Source organism: Monodon monoceros, unplaced genomic scaffold (genome assembly GCF_005190385.1).
Source record: "Monodon monoceros isolate NGI ecotype Baffin Bay Population unplaced genomic scaffold, NGI_Narwhal_1 Super_Scaffold_21, whole genome shotgun sequence".
Classification (NCBI taxonomy): domain Eukaryota; kingdom Metazoa; phylum Chordata; class Mammalia; order Artiodactyla; family Monodontidae; genus Monodon; species Monodon monoceros.
Window position 1 is genome coordinate 31,101,766 of NW_021703778.1, and position 23,388 is coordinate 31,125,153.

At 41.4% G+C, this 23,388-nt stretch overlaps 2 protein-coding genes across 2 annotated transcripts in view; both read left to right on the forward strand.

Moving 5' to 3' along the window:
* FAM189A1 (family with sequence similarity 189 member A1) overlaps positions 1–23,388 on the forward strand; it is a 363,110-nt gene that overhangs the window by 248,890 nt on the left and 90,832 nt on the right. Inside the window, exon 3 of the mRNA XM_029238462.1 lies at positions 13,442–13,552. Coding sequence (XP_029094295.1) covers positions 13,442–13,552 — 111 coding nt within the window. The remainder of the gene's footprint in view (positions 1–13,441; positions 13,553–23,388) is intronic.
* On the forward strand, positions 9,733–11,306 carry NSMCE3 (NSE3 homolog, SMC5-SMC6 complex component). Its single transcript, XM_029238463.1, has one exon. It carries the CDS (start codon positions 9,839–9,841, stop codon positions 10,676–10,678), a length of 840 nt encoding a protein of 279 aa, XP_029094296.1. The 5' UTR covers positions 9,733–9,838; the 3' UTR covers positions 10,679–11,306.

The following is a 23,388-nucleotide window of genomic DNA, read 5'->3' on the forward strand; positions in this document are numbered from 1 at the left end:
ATATTTCATTCAAAGCACTGAAGTATGTATCTCTGAAAGAAAATTAAATAGCTGCAATGCCAGTATCACAGCCAATAAATACCAGTGATTTGTTTTATCATCAACTGTGCAATGTTCCGATTTCTCTAACTGTATCTGTCTGTGTCCCTCTGTCTTCTTGTATTTGGTTGTTATGTCACTTAAATCTCTCTCTCTTATCTTTTCTTGCTGGACCAGATGGGCTGTAGCACCCACATATCCCTTGATTATCTCTCAGGATGTACACTCCTAGAGAGATACAGTGAAATTACTTATTTTACGGTCTTTCTAAAACCATTCTCTGTAGTTAAGCTGCCAACCCAGTATACTGGTTTGTTTCATTTTGTTCTGATTTTAGAGATGTTTTGATTGAATTTCATTTCATGATTATATAGAACATTTACTGTTAACAGAGTCAAATCTGTACAACAAAGGATTTTTGGAGGATTCTAGTTGTCATCCCTGTCCCGTTTATTCTGTTTCTATGTCTCCACGCCCTTGCCCCCTGCCACTGCCACCCTCACCCCCACCCCAGAGCAACCACTCTTAGGTTTTGGCTTTATGCTTTCGTTTCGTTGTTGTTTTTTTTTTAAATATTTATTTATTTATTTTATTTATTTGGTTGTACCGGGTCTTAGTTGCAGCAAGTGGGCTCCTTAGTTGTGGCTTCGCGGGCTCCTTTAGTTGTGGCTCGCCAGCTCCTTAATTGTGGCATGTGAACTCTTAGTTGCAGCATGCATGTGGGATCTAGTTTCCTGACCAGGGATTGAACCGGGCCCCCTGCATTGGGAGCTCAGAGTCTTAACCATTGCACCACCAGGGAAGTCCCTATGCTTTCATTTAAAAATGATAAGCGAGTATGTGCACTCTTCGCACACTGCCTGTATATGTGCGTGCTACACGCACTGTCCTACTGTCCTGGTCCTCGGTTTGTAACTTAAGGTATATCCTGGGGGTTGGTCTCTGTACAGAGATATTTCCTATCCTTCTTACAGCTGCATTGTCCTCTTTATACGGAGGGCTGTTATGCTTTTGTCTGTGATGCAAGTTACACCCTACTCCCTAATGTGTCATTTGTCTTTTTTATTTACTTCTGGTGGGGTTTTGACATGTAAAGATTTTTATTTTATGTAGTTAAATGTATCAGTCTTTTCTCTATTGCTTTGGAGTGTGAGTAATAGTGCAGTTTCTCAATTTGTAGGTCATAGAGGGAAGAACTCTTTGTTCTCTTCTAATATTAAATGGGATCTCTCCCTCTCTCAAGTTTCTGATCTATTTGGAATTAATCCTGATATAATTTGTGCAAAACAGATGTATATTTTTCCTTTTCTATGTGGCTACCTGGTTATATCAATACCACTTATTAAAAAGTCAGTTTTTCCCCCAGTGATTTTTTTTAAACAATTCTTTTTATTTTTTTAAAAATTTTTATTTATTTATTTTTGGCTGTGCTGGGTCTGCGTTGCTGCTCATGGGCTTTCTCTAGTTGGGGCGAACAGGGTCTACTCTTCTTGCGGTGCGCGGGCTTCTCATTGTGGTGGCTTCTCTTGTTGGGAAGCCTGGGCTCTAGGCACGTGGGCTTCAGTAGTTGTGGCACGTAGGCTTAGTAGTTGTGGCGCACAGGCTTACTTGCTCCGTGGCATGTGGGATCTTCCCGGACCCAGGCTCAAACCTGTGTCCCCTGCATTGGCAGGCGGATTCTTAACCACTGAGCCACCGGGGAAGTCCTCCCCCAGTGATTTTAAATGGCAACTTTATCATATACTAGATTTCCATAGACAAAGGGTCTATTTCTGGATATTTAGATTCTCTTCCATTGGTCTGTGAATCCATACACCATCACTATGCTGTTTTGATAATAGAGGTTTTATAATACACTATAGTATCTGGTATGGTTAGCCTTCCTCGTTGTTCTGCTTAGCAGTTCTGCCTTGGTTGTTCTGCTAAATGAACTGTATAATCAATTTGCCTGGCTTTAGGAAACGATGTGATTTTTAAATTGATATGATATTGAATTTGTAGATTAACTTTGAGAGAATCGACATCTATGTGATGTTGAATCTTCTTGTGCAGGAACATGGCATATCTTTCCACTTATTCGAACTTCCTTTTTCTTCCTGAGTGTTTCACAGTTTTGTTTATACAGGCTTTAGACATTTCTTGTCAAGTCTCCAGTGATAGTACTCATTTACCTATTTTGCTCTTGTAAATGTGGTCTTCAGCTACGTGTTCCAACTGTTGTCTTTGGTGTGAATGAACATTATTGATTTTGTGTATTTATTTTACAACCTGTTTTTTAAAACTAAGTTTTCTTCCTGTTTTGTGTGTGTGTGTGTGTGTGTGTGTGCTTGTTTGGCACAAGGACTCGTGACTTTCCACATGTATAAGCACATGAACTACAAATAAGGATAACTTAACCTCTTCTTTCACAATCTTTATGCCTTCAGTTTATTTCTCTTGTCTAAATAATGGGCGAATCCCTCGAACTCAGTGCTGAAGAGTCATGGACATGGAGGGTGCCCTTGTCTTGCTGCAGACTTGAGCAGAAAAGCCTCACGTTCTCCTGTGTTCATTAAGATGCTGGTTTTCGAGCTGAGGTTTATGTTGTAAATGTACATATATCTTCTATCATGTTGGGATAGACTCATCCTTTCCCTCAATTCCTATTTTATTGAGTGTTTTTCATATGAACAGATGCTGAATTGCATACCTTTTCTGCATCCCCAAGATGCTCGTGTTATTTTTCTCTTTAGCTCTATGCATGTGATGGACTGTATTTCCTAATGTTAAATCACACTTGCATTTCCAGAATGAATAGCGTTTAGATTAGCCTCTGTCTTCCTGATTCTGCCAGCTTCCCTGATCTTACCTGCAGCTGGGCGAGCTCTTTGTCTGGCTTACAGCTTTACAGTGTTCAACAGATACGTTTATCGAAGGAACGTTGAGTGGATTGTCTTCCTTTTACATTGATGACATTAAAAAACATTAAACCCATGCACATTTCTAATAAACTAAGCACAACAGAAAATGACAACAGCAAAAGCAATAAACAGAGTTGTATTGATACCATCCAGAAATGGTCAGTCTTTCCTATTCAGTGTCTATAAATTGAGAAATCCCTGGATGCATATGCTGGTAAAAGACAGGAGCTACTAGGGAATGACACTGCCTGGGTTTTAAACAGCTGTTTTTATTTGAAATTAACAGAAGCAGCACTGACGTGAGACCAGAGTTACTTCTAAACTTGAGATTGGTTCTCCTTCCCAAGAAGACACGCTAGTTTCTAGAGTGAAGGGAGAACACTGCCAGTGCCCCCCAGATCCTGTTCGTTGTATTATCACCCCTCTCTTTCTTCCTCCACGCAGTCACGGTGGCGATCTCACACTTCACCCCCGGTGTTACTGAGATTGTCACTCACATCTGCTCTGTTCCTCACTTTCCAAGTTGTTTATTAGCTGTGTGATGACGGTGCGGGTCTATTTCTCACCCTGTAATTGGCTTCCTCAGTTCTGACTCTTGTCTCCCCGTGTATCAGCTCCAGTCCTCCTGGTGTTGGATTGATGTTCTGATTAGGATCTGGGGTTCCGTGTGGTGCTCTGGGAGCTTACGTTTCTTGGTCTGTTTTCTGGTCAGTTGTCAGGCTGTTTCGCAGTTCTTCTGGTCCTGTGCGTTTACCTGTGCTGCCGTGGGAGCGTATCTGTTGCAGGTGCACCTGGCAGCGCTCTGTCGCAATGCTCTGGCCTGTGCTCCTGGGCTTCTGCACGCTGACAAGTTTGTGGCCCTCCACCAGCCTGGTTTCTACCCCCAGGAGAGGGTGGGGAGACCAAAACACCAAGGCTGCTGCTACGAAGGCCCCGGGGTCTTATTTTCCTCCCAGAAACTCAAGCACTGTCCCCTTGGCCAAGCCGGGCAGGTCCCACCCCACAAGCACTGGCCCGGCCCTCCATCCTGGCCCTTCTTCCTTTGTGGAGCTCATACATGCACGATATGAGCCTCTATTCCAAAAGGATTTCCCTAGAGCGACTTGCAGGTGAGAATTCTCAGGACGCTGCCAACTTGCCTTCTGTCTCACGGCTACCTTGGAAGATGAGGGCAGGGCAGGAGTCAGGAGCCTTTGGGACCTCCTGTTTTGCCACTTATTTCTGTCCCCAAGGCCCCTCTCAGTTCAGAGAGAACACTGTGCCTCTGTCTTCCTTTTTTGGTTGATCTCTTGAGCCATCTGCCCTGTAGGTTTCACGAGGAGCTGGGGCTTGTGGGCCTGCCTTCCACGGAGCAGACCTGGGAGGGAACCCGAGCGGGGTGGGGGGGGGCCTTGCACCCTCGGTCACCTGCAGAGGCCAGGTGGACATCCACAGAGGACCACCTGTACCAGGCTATACAGAGGGCTCAATGGGTACCATTTTAAACTCTTCACGTTATCCTGTGTGATAGGCATTCCTATCAAACAGCTTTTATTGGTGAGTCAACTGAGGCACAGAGGTTTGGACCCAGAGAGTCCTGGTCTGGAGCCTGTGCTCTTTGTGTGATGCTACCTATGTGAGGAAGGGCGGGAGGGGACCTCTGGCCATGGCGGCAATTACCGTGACGGTGTTGACGGTCCCACAACATGTGAGCAGGCTTTGGGAGACAAGAGCTGAAGACATTCTTTAAAGAAATTATTCTGGGAACCAGGCTGGAATCCATGACTACTCTCCGAGTGCATTTTCTGCTATTGTAACACTGTCAATCATTCTAGAAATCGCTTCCTACTCTGTGCCAGGAACTGCCCCAGGCGCTTTATGTTTGTGTCTTTCACCTTCCCACTGACCCCAGGAAAGCTCTGATCCCCATGTTATTGAAGAGGACACGGGGTCAGAGAGAAAGGAGGTGATCCCACTGGGTCAGCCAGTGGGCGAGGGGTGGCAGCTGGGCCCCCAGACCATGCTTTTTGAGTGACGCTGACCTGCCTGGGGTAGTGTCACTGAGCTTTTGAGGCTGAGACTTGAAGAGTTCTCTGCTTTGTCTGTGACCAGCCTTTACCAGGAGTGAGTTTAGAAAAAGTGTCAAAACAAGTCACCCCGTGTTTAAACAAGCATCAGAGGGTCCAAATTTTTGTTCGGGGTGGTGGTGGTAATTGTTGAGGTTACAGTGTATATAAAAGAAGTGATCTGTAGACAGGGATCTTGGGGAAAGAAACTTAGATAATTTTCAACTGTTTGTCTCCCAGAAAAGTCACAGAAATATGTAAAAACATTATCACTCATTAGTTGACATTTAACCAAACGTATTATTCTAAAATAGGATAAATAAAAACTCCTTAGTAGATGTCTTGGTCAGCTGGGGCGACCATGGCAAAACACCACAGACAGGGTGGCTTAACAACAGATGTGGATTGTCTCAAAGTTCTGGTCAAGTTCTGGCGAGAGCCCGCTTCCTGACTTACTGCTTTCTGGCCGAGTCACCACATGGCCTGTCCTTGGGTGCCCGTGGAGAGGCCATACTCTCTTGCTCTTCCCCTCTGTGTAAAGGCCACAAATCCTACCAGGTTAGGACCTCACCCTATGACTCATCTACCCTTAATTTACCTCCTGAAAGCCCTATCTTCAGATGCAGTCACATAGGGGGTTAGAACTTCAACATAAGAATTTTGGGAGGTCACAATTCAATCTATAGCAATAGGGAAGTTGTTTTCTCCCTGAATATGATTTCTTCCTTTTATGTTTTTTGCTATATTTATATTTCAACCAAAGCTGGATTATAAACACCAGTGGGAAGAATCTGTGTCTAAATGTCTCATCTACAAACCACCCAGCTTATTAATATTAATTTTTCACTGTCAAGTGATATTTATGATAAAGGTAATGGGAGTGATCAGTATGTTCAGATTATTTAAATATTCAAGTATTTTATTTGACTTGTTTTTATAAGTATTTTCTTTTTTTAAAAAACTTTATGTATTTATTTAAGTATTTATTTATTTATTTAGGCTGCACCAGGTCTTAGTTGTGGCATGCATGTGAGATTTAATTCCCCGACCAGGGATCGAACCTGGGCCCCCCTGCATTGGGAGCGTGGAGTCTTACCCACTGGACCACCGGGGAAGTCCCTTGACTTTTATTTTATTCAACTTTGAGTATTTTATATGTTAGCTGAAAATCATATATTATTAATTTTTACAAGGTGGCTGTTTAAATTTTCATTCTATCTGAGCAAGTAATCGTCCTATATTTTTTGTATAAAAGAAAGGATAGGGTACCCTGTATGGCTTTAGGAGAGAGATACATTTGAAATTTAATGTTCTCATTTAGTTACAGAAAGCTAGAGAGAACTACTGCTTTAAACAGCTGGGTTCTTGGCAAATGAACTTAAAAATAAAAAAGAATATTTGCCAATATCTTTTCTGTCGGTCTCAGGTCCTTTGATAGAACTTCCTCTTGGGAAAAAAATATCAGACAAGTATTAAAAATTGGCTTAGTGTGATCAGAAAGAAAAGTCTATCTTTTTAGAAATGTGCTGAATTCTAAAAGTTAATTAAGAAGACATTGTCACACGGTCTTCTACACTGGTTATATTTAGCTTTTCCCTTGAAATAAGATATCTCTTTCTTCTCGGTAAATGTGACTATCTTGGTGTCTTAAGTCTTCCAGCCATACAGGATCACCATTTCCTTTAATATTCAAGTGAGCAAGCTCATGCCCTAAGGCCCTGTATTTGGAAAGCGCCACGTGCTCTGTCCCCAGCTTCCATCACCAAGGATTGCTGTAGTCCTGGAGATTTTCCGGGTCACCCCGACTCCAGTTTACTCCCTCCACTGAATGCTTAGGCTCCCTGAGCACTGGGCCTCCCACGATTGGCCTGTACCCACCCCACTTGCCCCAGGCTGGGTACCACTTCCCGTCCCAAAGGATCACTGGCCCTGGTTGTGACAGCAGCCCACAGCGTACCCGCCACACTGCCTGACAGTCCTGACACTTGTTCCTGGGCCCCATGATCATCACATTGCAATGGTCAAGTCTTTGACCCCACTGCTAATCCTTGGAAACAAATGATCTGTTCTCCACTCTTGTAGTTTTTCCTCTTCCAGAAGGTCATCTACATGGACTCATGCAAAACGTACTCTCTTGAGACTGGCTTCATGAGTTTAGCATGATGCATTTGACTCAGCCATGCTGTTGTACCTATAAGTAATTGTGTTCCTTTTTATTGCTGGGTGCTATTCATTTGTATGGATGTAACACAGCTGCTTTCTCTCTTAACCCATTAAAATACTGCTTTATTTCCACTTTTGGTGATTATGAATAAAGCTCCTATAGACACCTGTGTGTATGTTTTTGTATGGATGTAAATTTTTATTTTTTTCAGTGAAATACCTTGGAGTAGGGTTGCTGGGTCAGATGTAAATGTAACTTTAACTTTGTAAGATGTTGCCAAACTGTTTATCTGAGTGACGTTTACATCCCACTAGCAGTTGTTCTGTATCGTCCCCAGCACTTGCTTAGTTTAGCTCAGTTTTGTTTGTTTTGCTGTCCTAATATGTTAGATGTGTACATTTGTATGGAGAAAAAGACCCCAAATAGCCAAAGCGATCTTGAGAAAAAAAATGGAGCTGGAGGAATCAGGCTCCCTGACTTCAGACTATACTACAAAGCTACAGTAGTCAAGACAGTATGGAACTGGCACAAAAACAGAAACATAGATCAATGGAATAGGACAGGAAGCCCAGAGATAAACCCATGCACCTATGGTCAACTAATCTATGACAAAGGAGACAAGAATATACAATGGAGAAAAGAGAGTCTCATCATAAGTGGTGCTGGGAAAACTGGACAGCTACATGTGAAAGAATGAAATTAGAACACTCCCTAACACCATACACAAAAATAAACTAAAAATGGACTAAAAGACCTAAATGTAAGACCGGACACTATAAAACTCTTAGAGGAAAACATAGGAAAAACACTCCTTGATGTAAATCACAGCAAGATCTTTTGATCCCCCTTCTAGAGTAATGGAAACAAAAACAAACAAATGGTACCTAATGAAACTTAAAAGTTCTGCACAGCAAAAGAAACCATAAATAAGACGAAAAGGCAACCCTCAGAATGGGAGAAAATAATTGCAAACGAATCAATGGACAAAGGATTAATCTCCAAAATATGCAAACAGCTCATGCAGCTCAGTATAAAAAAAACCAAACAACCCAATCAAAAAATGGACAGAAGACCTAAATAGACATTTCTCCAAAGAAGACATACAGATGGCCAAGGGGCACATGAAAAGATGCTTAACATCACTAATTATCAGAGAAATGCAAATCAGAACTACAATGAGGGGGCTTCCCTGGTGGCGCAGTGGTTAAGAATCCGCCTGCCAATGCAGGGGACACGGGTTTGAGCCCTAGTTTGGGAAGATCCCACATGCCGTGGAGCAACTAAGCCCGTGCACCACAACTACTGGAGCCCACGTGCCTAGAGCCCGTGCTGTGCAACAAGAAGCCACCGCAGTGAGAAGCCTGCACACCACAATGAAGGGTGGCCTCCTCTCACCACAACTAGAGAAAGCCTGCTCACCACATCGAAGACCCAATGTAGCCAAAAATAAGTAAATAAAATATATTTAAAAAAAAAAGGTAAATTCAGTTTCTTCTTTGCAAGTAAGTTAATACAAAAGGAACACATTTGCTGAGCTCTGTGGAAGTAATGGCAGCAGACTGCAAATGGTATGAGTTAATGGAATGACTCACATTGGCTATTAGATTTGCACAATTTAAAAATGTATATATATATTTATATAAAGTGCACGTCACAGATTATGAGGGATGATACCCTTGGGTTCTCTTTTCTTTCTCATTTCTTTCTCATTGAGTCCTAAGGCTGATATATTAAGACATTTAAGAGATTCACATGATTGCAATTCTTGATCAGGGATGCCCAAAATTAAACGGTAATCTCTTGAGAGAGCACGTTTCTCTGTTGGTAGCGTTCTCTTAGCCATTTCTGCAAAAATTGTGGTGTGGGCCCAGGCAATTTCCATGAGCATGTGCTTTCCAAAAGATAAACTCACCGGACCTAACTAAAATGTGCTTTCTGGGATGGCTTTGACGCAGCTGTCCGGCTGGAGTTTATTATGCACAGAGTATCAATGCTAAAATGGTGAAAAGATGGGGAAAGCCCTGCTTGCGAGGCAAGGCTGCCTTTACCATTCTTTCTAAACAGACTCAGGGGCTTTAGAGAAAGTTACTGGTAGGAAAGGTTGGGGGGAGGGGGCGGCTGGCGACGGCAAACTAGTCCTCTGAGTCTTTTATCCTTTTTATGCCCAGTTTTGTGGGGAAAGAAATGCTTTTACTTCCCTTACACGCTCTTAGCCTTATTTTTCTCCCACGTTCTTCCTGGGAGTCTCCTCCACCTACAAACAGTCCCGATTTCAGAGCTCTCGATACTCACTTTCTACGGATCTGGCCTGAGCTGTGCGGTCCTGAGCTGAGCCGCACACTCGCTCAGGACCTTTGCTTCCTGTTCTCTATCTTCAGGGTTTCGTAAGGACGACACTTAATTCTAATAAAACACACGGCTGGGACCCGCACGGTTGCGCGGAGGCGCCGCCACCGCCCAACCGCCGGCCGAACCAGACCGACCCCCAGACACGGCGCGGCCTCGATGACGTAGCACGCAGCCTCCGTGACGCAACCGCGCAGCCGCCTGACGCAGCGCGCAGCCTCTGTGACGGAACCGCGCCCTCTCCGGCCCCGCCCAGGGCCGCCAGGAGGAGCTGCGCGCAGACCCTCATCCCCTCAGCCGCTAGTTACGGGGTGTCCGCGTAGCGCGGGTCCCGCCGCCGCGACATGTCGCAAAAGCCGAAGAGCCGGGGCCGCGCCGGCACCCAGGCCGAGCGGGGCAGCGGCGGCGAGGAGGCCCCGAGCACGTCCCGCGGGCCGGGCGGCGCCGCGTCGCAGGGCGGCCGGCGGGCCGAGGCTCCCCCCGTGCCGGGACCGCGGTCGCAGAAGCAGCTGGAGCTGAAGGTGGCGGAGCTGGTGCAGTTCCTGCTGATCAAGGACCAGAGGAAGATCCCGATCCGTCGCACCGACATCCTGCGGCACGTGGTCGGGGACTACAAGGACGTGCTCCCGGAGCTGCTGCGGCGGGCGGCCGAGCGCCTGGAGTACGTGTTCGGGTACCGGCTGGTGGAGCTGGAGCCCCGGAGTAACACCTACATCTTGGTCAACACACTGGAGCCGGTGGAGGAGGACGCGGAGATGCGCGGCGACCAGGGCACTCCCACCACCGGGCTGCTCATGATCGTGCTGGGGCTCATCTTCATGAAGGGCAACAGCATCAAGGAGACCGAGGTCTGGGACTTCCTGCGGCGCCTCGGGGTGCACCCCACCAAGAAGCACCTCATCTTCGGGGATCCGAAGAAGCTCATCACCGAGGACTTCGTGCGGCAGCGGTACTTGGAGTACCGGCGCATCCCGCACACGGACCCCGTGGACTACGAGCTCCAGTGGGGCCCGCGCACCAACCTGGAGACCAGCAAGATGAAGGTGCTCAAGTTCGTGGCCAAAGTCCACAATCAGGATCCCAAGGACTGGCCGGCGCAGTACTGTGAGGCTTTGGCGGAGGAGGAGGCCAGGGCCAGACCCCAGACCGGGGGCACGGCCCCAACCCCAGCCCCTTCCTCTTGAAACCTGAGACAGACTCGGAGAGACGCTGGGGAAGGGCTGGGGGTGGGAGGGAGCATCTTGCTGTAACCTTTAAATGTGTGTAACAGTTTTAGGATGTGTTTTCAATCTTTTCTTCTTGTGATATTATAAGTCACTTTGGTTCCGAATTTTCATTTATAAAAATATTAGGGGATGATTTATTTTGTTTTGGTTTGTCTTACTGTATTTTTTTACTGGTATAAAAATCTTGCTAGCTTTATAAAGCGAATTGGAAAGTTTTGTACCATGTTATGGAAATAGACATTTAAAAGAAAGAACACGTCAGTAAGTTGCTTTCGTACCAGGGAAATAAAACAAAGTGGCTCTTGTCTGGCCTCTGGACTACTCAACTCTGTAAGGAAAAATAAAAGTCTATAAATTGAAAACTAAAACGTAACTGCCTACATCTCTATTTATCTTAGCATAGCTATTTTAAAAACATATTTCCCATGTGTGTAAGTGTTATGAGTCATTCTAAGCAATGTATGCATTGTATTTTTTCCGGATAAGTTTTTGTGTGGCTGACCATTTAGTTCCTTTTTTTTCTGGTTTTTTGTTTTTGTTTTTGTTTTTTTTTGGTTTTTTTACCATAGTTATAATAAACACTGTATTTTTGAAGCAAGTAAGCATTGTGCACTTATTTTAACCGTAAGTCATGAGAAGATTTCATTACTGAAAAACAGCATCTTAACAAAAAAAGAAAATTTTTACCACGTATCATTCAGGTAAGTAGTGTTTTGTGGAAGTTGCTCTATTTTTATGTGTGTGTGCATGTTGGATCATGATGTAAAATATATTTCTTTCTGTGGGTCACAGAAAAGTGTTAATGATTAACCATACCTACTTGAGAATCAGACTACGTGGGATCAGAGCCTCCCTCTGCATAACTGGCTGTAGGAATTTAAGCAGGTTAGGTTGTATACAGACCTTTCCTCACCTGTAAAATGGGTTGATGATGCATGTTGTTGTGTGTGGTAGTGTGATAATTAGATAGGGAAGTATACCTAGAGATCTTGGCACAGTCCGGGGCTGTGGGGGATTTTAGTTGTTACTTTGTTCCTTAAAATTTGTTTAAATTTGTTTATTCTTGGTCTGGAGAAGTTAAAAAATTTTTTTTAAGGTTTTCTTTCATTATCTTGTTCTAAATCATTCCTCGAATTGGAATTACTGGTTCAAAAATATGACTATTCTAGTCTGACTCTGTTGTATGGTTTTATGGAAAAACATAACTCATGGTTTATGGTGAGTAGAGCCCATGTAAACAGTAAGAGCAGAAAGTAAGATCTACCCCAGGTTGGAGAGGTCTCTGTAATGTAGTGAATAGCATATGGGGTTTCGAGGTTGTCTGATAGACTGAATTCAAATTACAGCTCATGCTATGGCAACATGGTGATTTGGCATAGGTTTTAAGCTCCCTTAATCTCAATTTCTTTATGTGTAAAATGGGAAAAACAATAATTATATCATAGTTAGTTGTATGGATTAAATGAGCCTGAAGAAAAGCTGGTATAGTGGCCTTTCATTGTATTTCTCCATAGCCTCTGGCAAAATGCTGTTTATATACAGAAGTTCAACTGTTAATTATTCAGCAGATGAATAAGTATGATTGTTTGGGGGGAAGGTACTGCAAATTAATCATGAAATGAGATAAATACTTAAAGAAAAATGTGGATTGATCAACCCTGGACTAGAGTCATCTAGAAGAATCTGGTGGGTATGTGGTGGTGTGGAGCAATGGGTTAGATGACTGGGTTTTACTTTATTCTGTTGAACTGGAATTTGCATTTATTTTATCAGTGAATATAGTTGGTCCTTAGAGGCATTTCTTGGTTTGCATTTATTTCAGTGTATGAATTACCTCCTGGCTAAGGATTCTGCTTACTCAATGACCGCTTTCCCCTCTGGGGTGTTCTAATGCTGGGATTTTCATCTGTATGGGGCGGAAAATATCATCATGCACTGTGCAGTGTCAGTTATATCTGAGGCACATGTTTTCCCCACACTTTTCTTGTAGAGATATTAATAATTTACCCTCAGTAGATTACCATTTTGTTGCAAATTTTAAAGTAGAAAACATTACAGACCAGATCAAGCCCTTGTATCTTTTCACCCTTCCCAGAGGTGTCAAGAGTTTGTGGCTATTGTGCCGTTGTCTAGTTAATACAATATAATGTTTAATGTATGAATAATATATACAGTTGACCCTTGAACAACACAGGTTTGAACTGCATGGTCCACTTACATGAAGATTTTTTTCAATAAATATGGAGTACATTTACAGGCTGGGAGACGGGTATGCGGGGCGTTGTTATACTGATTTCTCTGGTTTTGCATATGTGTGAAATTTTCCATAACAAAAATTAAAAGAAATAAAGGCATTCTAATAAATAAACTTCTTTCACTTGATTTTTTTTTTAGTAATTTATTACTTGTTATTTCTGAGTCTATATAACACTATTTTGAGACTGAAGGATGCATAGTATTTTCAAGTTTAGCTTCTAAAATATTTTACAGTATATTTCAAATAAAATCATGGTTGCTGGCTATGGCTTTTCAGAGACTTTACCTTTTTTATTTGATTTAAGGTAATATGAATTTGAAATTTTAATAAATAATACTTTCCTTGAAAACAGAAATGTTATTCATATAATTACTAGATCACCTGAAAGCTTTTTGAAAGCCAAATAATTTTTCCTTTGAGTCTCTCCAAGTGGATAATCAATTTCTTGTTCGGTTTGTTTCCAGATTACCTTTTTCATGCTGCTCTCTGCAGTATGTGTAATGCTGAATTTGGCTGGTTCAATTCTCTCCTGTCAGAACGCTCAGCTAGTCAACTCCCTAGAAGGCTGTCAGTTGGTGAGTAATGAAATGCAGACCTTTTGATAAAGGGCATAGGCTTTGATTTTGAATGAAAGTGATTTCAAAAATAATGTTATTGTATCCTTGGATGTATTCTGATGTTTTAGTGTTAAGGAATTAACGATGATTGATTTTTTTAAAATTCTCCCAAATTAAAACTGGTTCTACTCATAAGTCAGTTACTAATAGTATATTAGTGTAATGCTATTTTAAAATAAGTGTCTTTAGTAACGATTTTATTTTAATATTTGTTGCATTGATATTTGTCTCCACTGAATTTTTAAAAATCAATTTTGTAAATCGATTTTAAGTGCCGAGATACATATAAGCTTGATAATGAGTGCATCCAAACAATTTAGTTCTCATTTTTCAGTTAAAAAAGAGAACTGTCTTTTCAATCTAGGAAAACCGTAGATGGTGTGCTATGGACATGGTAGGGGGTCATTTTGGTTTGTTGAATGTAACCATCATTCCTTATCATAACTTGGCTCCTGCTTCGGTAACATGCGTGTGGCTGGTGCAGAAATCAGAGTGTGTCCCATGACGTTCAGTACAGGTGCAGTGTGACCCCTGATGTGACCCTGGCTACTGGGTATGGGGGTGCTGGTGTTTGTTTCTTTAACTTAGAGAAGGCACAAGGCTACCTTTTAGAGCCATGCCCCTCACAGCTGCCCATGTACTTGCCAACCTGTGGCCATGATTTCTGAGAGGTCAGGGGCTATGCTGAACTACCTGAGGCTTTTCTGTAGCAGGGCAGTGCCTACGTTTCTTGTAGCCATGCCATCGGGTTCAAAGGGGAGCTGCTGCCCTTTACGTTCCTCATCTACTAAGGCCAGCAAGTCTAGTGTAAGGTGCGGGCTGAGTGCTGAAACACCTACTGAGTCCCCAAAACTGAGAGCTTAGTCTTGTTATTTTCTGTTCAGTGTGGGCAAGCTCACACTGATCATATTTCATCCCAATATGATATACACAGAGTATCCTTGCTGTAGTGCAGTATTTCCCCAGGACTACCAAGAACTGACACAACCTGGAGCCCCATCACCAACAGAAAGGGCGACTTGATAACTTCTGTTCATAACTTGGTAGCCTCTCTTTTCCTAAGTACTAAATGTGGCGAATATGGTAAAAATCTGGCAACCTACACAGGATTAGCCAATTTTTCCTCTGATTCCAATTTTCCAAGACAGAGTGACTGGGGTGACAAGAAGTGAAAGTGCCTGGAGGTCCAGATCCAAAAGAAAGGAGACAAGTGCCCAGTCTTGAAAGGTTGACTTCTCCTGGTATTAATCTCAGACCCTGTTTCCCTATACTGTATGCTGCATGAAAGGATGGGAAAGATGTAATTATATAATTATATGCAATTTTATATTTACATATTACATATATTTTATATATTTATATATGCACCATTTATATTTCTTTTTCTTCTGTGATTTGACTGGGACCTTTACCCATTTTTAGATTTAACAGTTATTTATTTGCAAGAGCTCTTTGTATATTATGGTTTTGAGTCCTACAGCTTATATGGTCAGATATATTTCTGGATTGTTATTTGCCCTTTATTTTTTCACATAGAAAAATTTTTAATTTTTGTGTGTTCAAAGCTGTTAAAGTTTTCCTTTGTGGTCTTACCTTAGAACCAATAAAAAGACCTTTTCCTTCCTAAGATCATGTTACCCCAATAATTTCCCCTGGTGTGCTTTTTTTTAAAATAATTAACTCTTTAATATCCTTGAATTTATTTGATGAATTTAACCTTTTCCTCTAAAATGGGTAGCTCGCTTTCCTAAAACTATTTCCTGAGTAACCTAATATTTCCCTGATGATATGAAATGCCACCTGAACATTGAGTCCTTTGGTAGCAAGTTACAAAAACCGACAAAGCCAAAGGCCATTTATTAGAGAGATGGTGGGACCTATTGAATATCCAAGGGGTTAGAGATTAAGCCTGGAAACTGGCTGGTTCCAAAAGAGCTTCTGTGGCTGCAAAAGCCTGACCCAGAGTGGGGGTCTGCAGCGGGAACCCTGAACTCCTCAGGATGCAGTTCTGCAGGAGTGAACAGTTCCCGTGGTTCTTAACCTCTTTGTCCATTGGTCCTAGAGTCAGAGTCCAGGGAGGGAGCATTTTGATTGGCCAGGGTAAGAAAAAATCTGCTTAGCTGTCCCACCAGTGGAATCCAAGAGATAATTCTCCAAACTAAGGTACTGTTAGGAAGGGTTGAGGGAAGGAAGGCAGGAATGTATGCTGGATAGTCAAAAAGAGAGCCGGTATCTACTCTGACAGCATTATCATAGGTATGCACACACACATACAGATGTGACTATTTGCCTATCTCTGGACTTTTCATTCTGTCCCATTCCCATGTCTGTTTATTCATATTCCAGAACAATACTACCTTTTAAGAAATTGAAGTGTAGTTGATTTACAGTATTATATTAGTTTCAGCTATACAACATAATGATTCAGTGTTTTTAAAGATTATAGTCCATTTGCAGTTATTATAAAATGTTGGCTATATCCCCTGTGCTATACACAGAACAGCACCACTTTTATTACCTTAACTCTATATTTTTATAACTGGTAGGGCAAGCCCTACCCCACCCCCATCCCAGACTTGAATCTACTTCTTAAAAAAGTTTTTGCCTGTTTTTAAAAGTTTAGTCTTCCAGATGAGTTTTGAAATTTTTTTTTTCAAGACTCAAAGGAATCAATTTGAAATTTCAATGGGAATCATATTAAAATTATAGATTAATTTGGTGGAGAATGGACACGTTGACAACATCATGTTTTCCCTTTCAGGCACATTATGCATGCTTTTGGTTTTATCCAAATTATTTTTATAAATCCTTCAGTGCAGTTTTTGTTTTTCTTTAGTGTAGCTAGTACATTTCCATATCTGTGTGTCTTTTTCCTCTGCATAATTAAAAATTAACTAATTTTTATTATACATAATAGTTTATTATATATAAATTATTATAATTATGAGGTCTCTTTTCAATTCCACACTCCTAGCATCCCCTTCAGAAAGTTTTTGGTAGCCAGATATTTTCTGTGCATATTAGTGTTGTGTTACCATTCTTACACACATGTCTCTTCTGCCTACCGTTATCCACATCCCTTTTGTCAGCCAACCCTGTGGCTTGGTGACATTTGTACATCAGCCCTTGGAGCCCTTTCCAGCTGTTAAATAGAGAGCCCTGGGTAGATGGACGGATGGACGGTTGGATGGATGGATGGATGGATAAATGGATGGATGGATAGATGGACAGACGGATGGATGGATGGATGATAATTTGTTTAACCACCACTTAATGAAGGATCAGTTAGGGATGTTTCTAGTCTTTTGCTAAAATAAACATGGCAGAGAAGATGACCCTTTGTGCACATTCATAACTCAACAAATACTGAGTGGCTTTTGCTCCTGCTGTGGGATTCCAGAGTAGGTGGTACAGTTATTGACCAGGGTTCTTGGCCTCCTTAATTAAAATCGATCAGAGGCCAGACAAGGAATTCAGGCAAGCTTTATTAGGGCCGCTGCTGCAGCAGGGGAAGGGAGAACAAGTAATAAGTTCCATTGCTAACTCGCTCCCCGAGAGGCTGGTGAACTGGCTCCTTACATGGGCTTTTGCGCCTGTCCCTGCAGAAGTGACAATTGGGCCTTTTGGTCTCTTTGTATCTTGTTGTCCAGAATTTGCCCCAGCTGCACATGCGCGCAGTTATTTTTAGTCCCATATAGTTTCTTTATATTTTGTTGCTCAAAGAGACGTTTGTCCAGGTGCAAGCACTGTAGCAAAGGATCCCAGGTCCCAGCTGGTGTCAGTACCTCCAGGGAAGGGCCTCCCCCCATCCCCTTATCGGAGAGGCTCCCAGCTGCTGTTGTTCTCTTGGCATCCCGTCAGTTTTCCTCCGAGTACTGGCATTTCCCATCATTCCCTACTTGGCAGAACCCCACAAGGAACAAGGCCACATCCAGGGCTGGGTGCCATCCTGGCCTGTGAGTGAATCAGCGAGTGTATCCCAGCAGTTCTTTTCCTAAGAGCCCTAGAGGAAGGTAAAAAATTATCTGGGGGTTTTAAGTAAACATGCCGTTTTAGGTTAATGACAATTAAAACCATTATGGGTTTTCAAATGTCTTTTTAAATGCCTCATCATGTTTTGTTTAATTTACGACTGCTGGTACAATGAAATACTGCACAGCATCAAAAATTTGTTTAAAAATCTGTTTTCAGTTATGACCTAATTCTTTCAATTCATCCTGCAGAAGTTTGGGATTTACTTTCACATTCTTACAGTGTTTTTAAAATGAAAGCCTAACAATGCTTTTCAGATGCAGATCAATATAATATAATGCATCGTGTGTTGATAAGTACATTGTCTTAACGGAAAAGGCGCTTTTTTGTTGTTGTTTCCTTTTTTTTTAATATGAAATAATAGATTCTCATTGGAAAAGATGCAGGTGATACATGAATTGGAATAAAACTGGACGTCTCCCCTCTCACTGTCTGCCTGCCACTCCCCATCACACCTGTGATCCCTTTAGGATGAGATGTGTTCAGACCCTCGTATATGCGTATATGTTTACATACATGTGGGTGTGCATGTTGTACATTCACAAACATACAGTTTTATTTTTAAACACGCTTATACTGTATACTTTTTTCTGTGGCGTTTTCCCTGCTCATTGATATTATCTTGAGACATTACCATGGAAGTATATACAGGGAGCCCCTCATTCTTCTGGCGGCTGTGTGTATTTCCCCATAGTCACTGTATGTACCTGCACCGAGAGGCGGTCTGGCCATCTCCATTGTTTTGTTGTCACAGGCACGGCCACAGTGAACATGCATTCTTGTCCTTGTTTTTAATTTTAATATAGTTGGGTAATAATTTTATTATAAAGGAAACAAATATATCCTCCTTCACCATAGTATTGTTACCGAAAGTTGGGTCTGGCTGCTCACCACTCAAAAGCCAATACTTGAGAGGCAAGGTTGGTGGAAAGGAAAGTTTGCTTTATTTTGGAGGCTGGCAACTGGGGGAGAAGGGGACTCATGTCCAAAGGCCAATTCCCCCCTGCTGATCAGGGGACAAGAGCTTTTATAGGCTGAGGGAGGGGGCCACATGCAGAAACAGCACAGTCAGCTCTGACAGTCGTCTTGAAATTGGTCATCAGTGGTCTGACCAGCGTCATCTTGATTGTTTTCAGTACAGTTCATCTTCAGTTCTAGGGTCGGATTATTCCCATTTCCTTGAGGACAGTTCTCAGAATTGTGGCAGCTTATGTCATGGCTACAGTCTGGTCCTCGTGTAGTTGACTTCTTCCACCTGGTGTGGGTTTCAGTACCTACAAGACAGCTCACAGGATATGGCTCAGAACATTACCTATATCCCTTAAGGAGGAACTAAAGGTCCTTGACTTTGCTTAATGACTAAACTATTATTATTTGGTCTTGTTTGACTGTTTTCCTTTGCCTCCTGCATTTTCTCACTTCTCTGATTAAATTTATTCTTTGACCAAAGTTCCTCTGCAGACAAAAGGCAGGCGGAGGGTATTTGGGCAGAGGGGGAGGTGGTCCTGGACAGGCCCCATAGGGTCCTGCTGTGTTTCAGTATGGAGTGAATTAAAATATTTGTCCTACTTCGTATTGCCAAGAATTAGAAATTTAGGTGGAAAATTTCATAAAAGTTATATATTTAGTTCATTTTGATATATGTTCAGACATGAGATGGAAATGTGCTCTTTAATACCTTTATGCCAAACTAATACTAACTGCTGCGCGATGATGATGATGGGGAGGATTGCAAACTTCTTTGAGCACTTGCTGTGTACAAGGCACTGTTCTGAGCACGTCACATGCGTTCGTTCATTTACTCCTGACAGCCGTGACTGAGAGACAGGTGCTATTTTATCCCCACTAACAGGTAAGGAAACTGAGGCCTTGAGAGTTAAGGAACTTTTCCAAAGTCATGCAGCTGGCAGGTGCTGGCATCAGATTCTAACCTTGCTCTTAACCATTAGGAAATCATTAAATTTCTGTTTTTCGTAGCACTTTAGAATTAATGGTTAAAAGAGGAAAGGATGAGAAGCACTGGACGATGGAGGTAAAGAATATGTCTTGTTTCTTCTTGGTCAAAATCAGTCTTTGGCTACATGGGGAACACTTCCCTGTGTAGAGAAGAATCTCAAGGAACCTAAACCGTAGCTTATGTGTCACAACAAAGGGATGTGAAAACACCGTCCAGTTTTGTAGGAAATGTGAGCTCTTCCTCTCCAGCCACATCAAGCATGTAACTGGGAGAGGTATCTTTCCCTGTAAGCAAACAATCATGTGATTTATGTTGTGCTTGCCCACGATCACACCCGTGTTTTCCTGACCTTAAATCCTTTGTAAATAGATGCATCACATTGCAGGGACAGTGTGATTTATTCTTGTTTTCTGGAAAGCTGGGCTATCTTGCTGTGAGTGTGACCTGACCACTAATTGGACATCCTTCTAGTCTCTGCCTAGGCTTCCTGGGGGTATGTAGCTCCCCAAAACGAGGGTGGCCTCAGGAGATCTGACACCTGGGCGGGTGTTTTGATGGAAAGCACATCACCACCTCCTTCTTCCTTATCTGTTTACATTTCTGATTGAAGAGCTTCATCTCAGCCTCTCCCCTGTGTGCCTCTCAAGTCTGATGTGGGATTTCTGGCAGGGGGAGCCAGAGTGCAACCCTTTTTCATACAGGAATTAGCAAAGGGCTTTTCGAAGAACCCAGGAGAGCCATAGCCATGACACTGTACATAGCACAAAAAAATTGAAGACATATTCTTCCACTATCTAAAAGCAAAGAAGTTGCTCATTTTGAGTCATGTTCCAAGATAGAGCTTTGTTTTTTTACTTTCACTTTACTGGTTAACGTATACAAAAGTTCCAATCAAGCATTTATTTGTGGGCTGATTTGTTTGAATAATAAAAATAGATAATGATTTTTGAAGAAATAAGTCAAAATTTTGCTACAGATAAAGATGTACATTTTAAAATGATTTTTTTAAAAGTTCTTCCCATCAGGAGGATATAATGGTTTTAAACATATAAGTGCCAAAATAACACAGCACCAAAATACATGAAGCAAAAATTGACATCAGTGAAGGGAGAAGTATGCAATTCAACGGTAATAACTGGAGACTTCGATACCACACCTTCAGTAATGGATAGAACAAATAGACAGAAGATCAAATCAACCAGAAAGTAGAAGACTTGAGCAACACTACAGACCTAACAGACATCCATAGGACACTCCACCCAACAACAACAGACTGTATTCTTCTCAAGCACATATGAAACATTCTCCAGGACAGAACATATGCTTGGCTGTAAAACAGACCTAAATAAAATTTTAAAAGACAGAAGTAATGCAAAATATATTCTCTGACTATAATGGAATGAAAAACCAATAGCAAAAAAAGTTGGAAAACTCACAAAGATGTGGAAATTAAGTAACACTCCTTAATAATCAGGTCAAGGAAGAAATTAATAGGGAATCAGAAAATACCAGTATATGAATGAAAATTAAGGCATAATATACCAAAACTTATGGGATGCACTCTAACACAGTGCTTAGAGGGAAATTTATAACTAAATACCTATGCTAAAAAAGAAGAGAGATATCAAAACACTACATAACCTTCCAACTTAAAGCACAGGAAAAAGAAGGGCAAACTAAACCTAAAGCAAGTTGAAGTAAGGAAATAATAAAGATTGAGCAGAAATTAATGAAATAGGGAATAGAAAAACAATAGTGAAAATCAGTGAAACCAAATGCTTCTTCTTTGAAAAGATCAACAAAACTGACAAAACTTTAGATAGCTTGACTGAGAAAAAATAGGAAAGATTTAAATTAATAAAATCAGAAATTAAAGGGGGGCTACCAACCTTATAGATATAAAAAATTATAAGAAAATACTATAAGCAGTTAAACCAACAAATTAGATAACTTAGATGAAACAGACAAATTCTAGAAAAACACAAACTACTGAAATTGACTCAAGAAGAAATAGACAATCTGAATAGATCTATAACAAGTGAAGAGAAAAAACTGCCCACCAAGAATAGCACAGGCCCAGATGGTTTCACAGATGAATTCTACCAAAAATTTACAGAATAATTGATACCAATTATTCACAATCTTTTCCAAAAATATAGAAGAGGAAGGAACACTTCCCAATTTATTTTGTGAGGCCAGTACTACTCTGTACTAAAATCAGACTAAGACACCACAAGGAAAGAAAACTACAGACCACTACCTCTTATGAATATGGATGTATAAATTCTCAACCAAATACTAGCAAGCTGAGTCAGGCAACATATAAAAAGAGTTATACATCATAACCAAGTGGGATTTATGCCAGGGATGCAAGGTTGACTTAGCATCCAAAAATCAATTAATGTAATATGTTGTATCAATAGAATATAAGCAAAAAAATCACATGATCATCCCAATAGATGCAGAAAAAGGAATTTCAAAATCCAATACTCTTTCATGACGAAAACACTCAACAAACTAGGAATATAGGATAACTCCCTTAACCTGACAAAAGATATCTGAACAAACCCCAGCTAACATTATATTTAATGGTGAAAGACTGGATGCTTTCTGTCTAAGACTGGGAACAAGAGAAGATGGTCCATTCCTGCCAATTCTATTCACATGGTACTGGAGGTTCTGGCCAGGCAAGAAAAAGAAATCAAAGACATCCAGATTGGAAAGGAAGAGGTAAAACTACCCCAATTCACAGATGAGATGATCTTGTATGTAGAAAATCCTAAGGAATCTGCTAAAACATCATTAGAACTAATAAAGCTAGCAAGGTTGCAGGGCCAAGATCAAAACACAAAAAATCTATTATATTTCTAAGCCCAAACAATGAATAATCTGAAAATGAAAATAAGAAAATTTCAGTTTCAATAGCATCAGAAAGAATAAAATATTTAGTAATAAATTTAACAAAAGAAATGCAAAACTTATACTCTGAAAACAATGAAAGTATTGTTGAAAGAATATCTAAATAATTGGGGAAGTATCCCATGTTCATGGATTGGAAGGCTTAACATTGTTAACTGCCTTAGTCCTTTGGGGCTGCTAAAACAGAATACCATAGACTGGGTTGCTTATAAATAGTAGAAATTTATTTTTCACAGTTCAGGAGGCTGGGCATTCCAAGATGAAGATGCTGGCAGATTTGGTGTCTTGTGAGAGCTTGCTTTCTTGTTCATAGATGGCCATCTTCTTGCTTTGTCCTCACGTGGTGGAAAGGATAAGGGAGTTCTCTGGGGTCTCTTTTATAAGGACACTAATCCCATTCATGAGGGCTCCACCCTCGTGACCTAATCACCTCCCAAGGGCCCAACCTCCTAGTACCATCACATTGGGGGTTAGATTTCAGCATATGAATTTTGAGGGGACACAAACATTCAGTCTATATCACAATAGTCCCCAAACTGATCTGCTGATTCAAAGGTATCCCCATCAGAATCTAAGTTGATGTCTTTGTAGAAATTGACAAGCTAATTCTGAAATTCATATGGGATTGCAAGGGACCCAGAATAGCCAAAACAATCATGAAAAAGAAGAAATAGGAGGACTCACACTTTTTGACTTCAAAACTCACTGCAAAGCGATGGGAATCAAGACAGTGTGGTACTGGCCTAAGGATAGACATATAGATGAATGGAATAGAATTGAGAGTCTAGAAATAAACCCAAACATTTATGGTCTGACTTTTAATAAGGGTGCCAAGAGCATTCTGTGGGGAAAATAGTCTTTTCAACATATGGTGCTGGGAAGACTG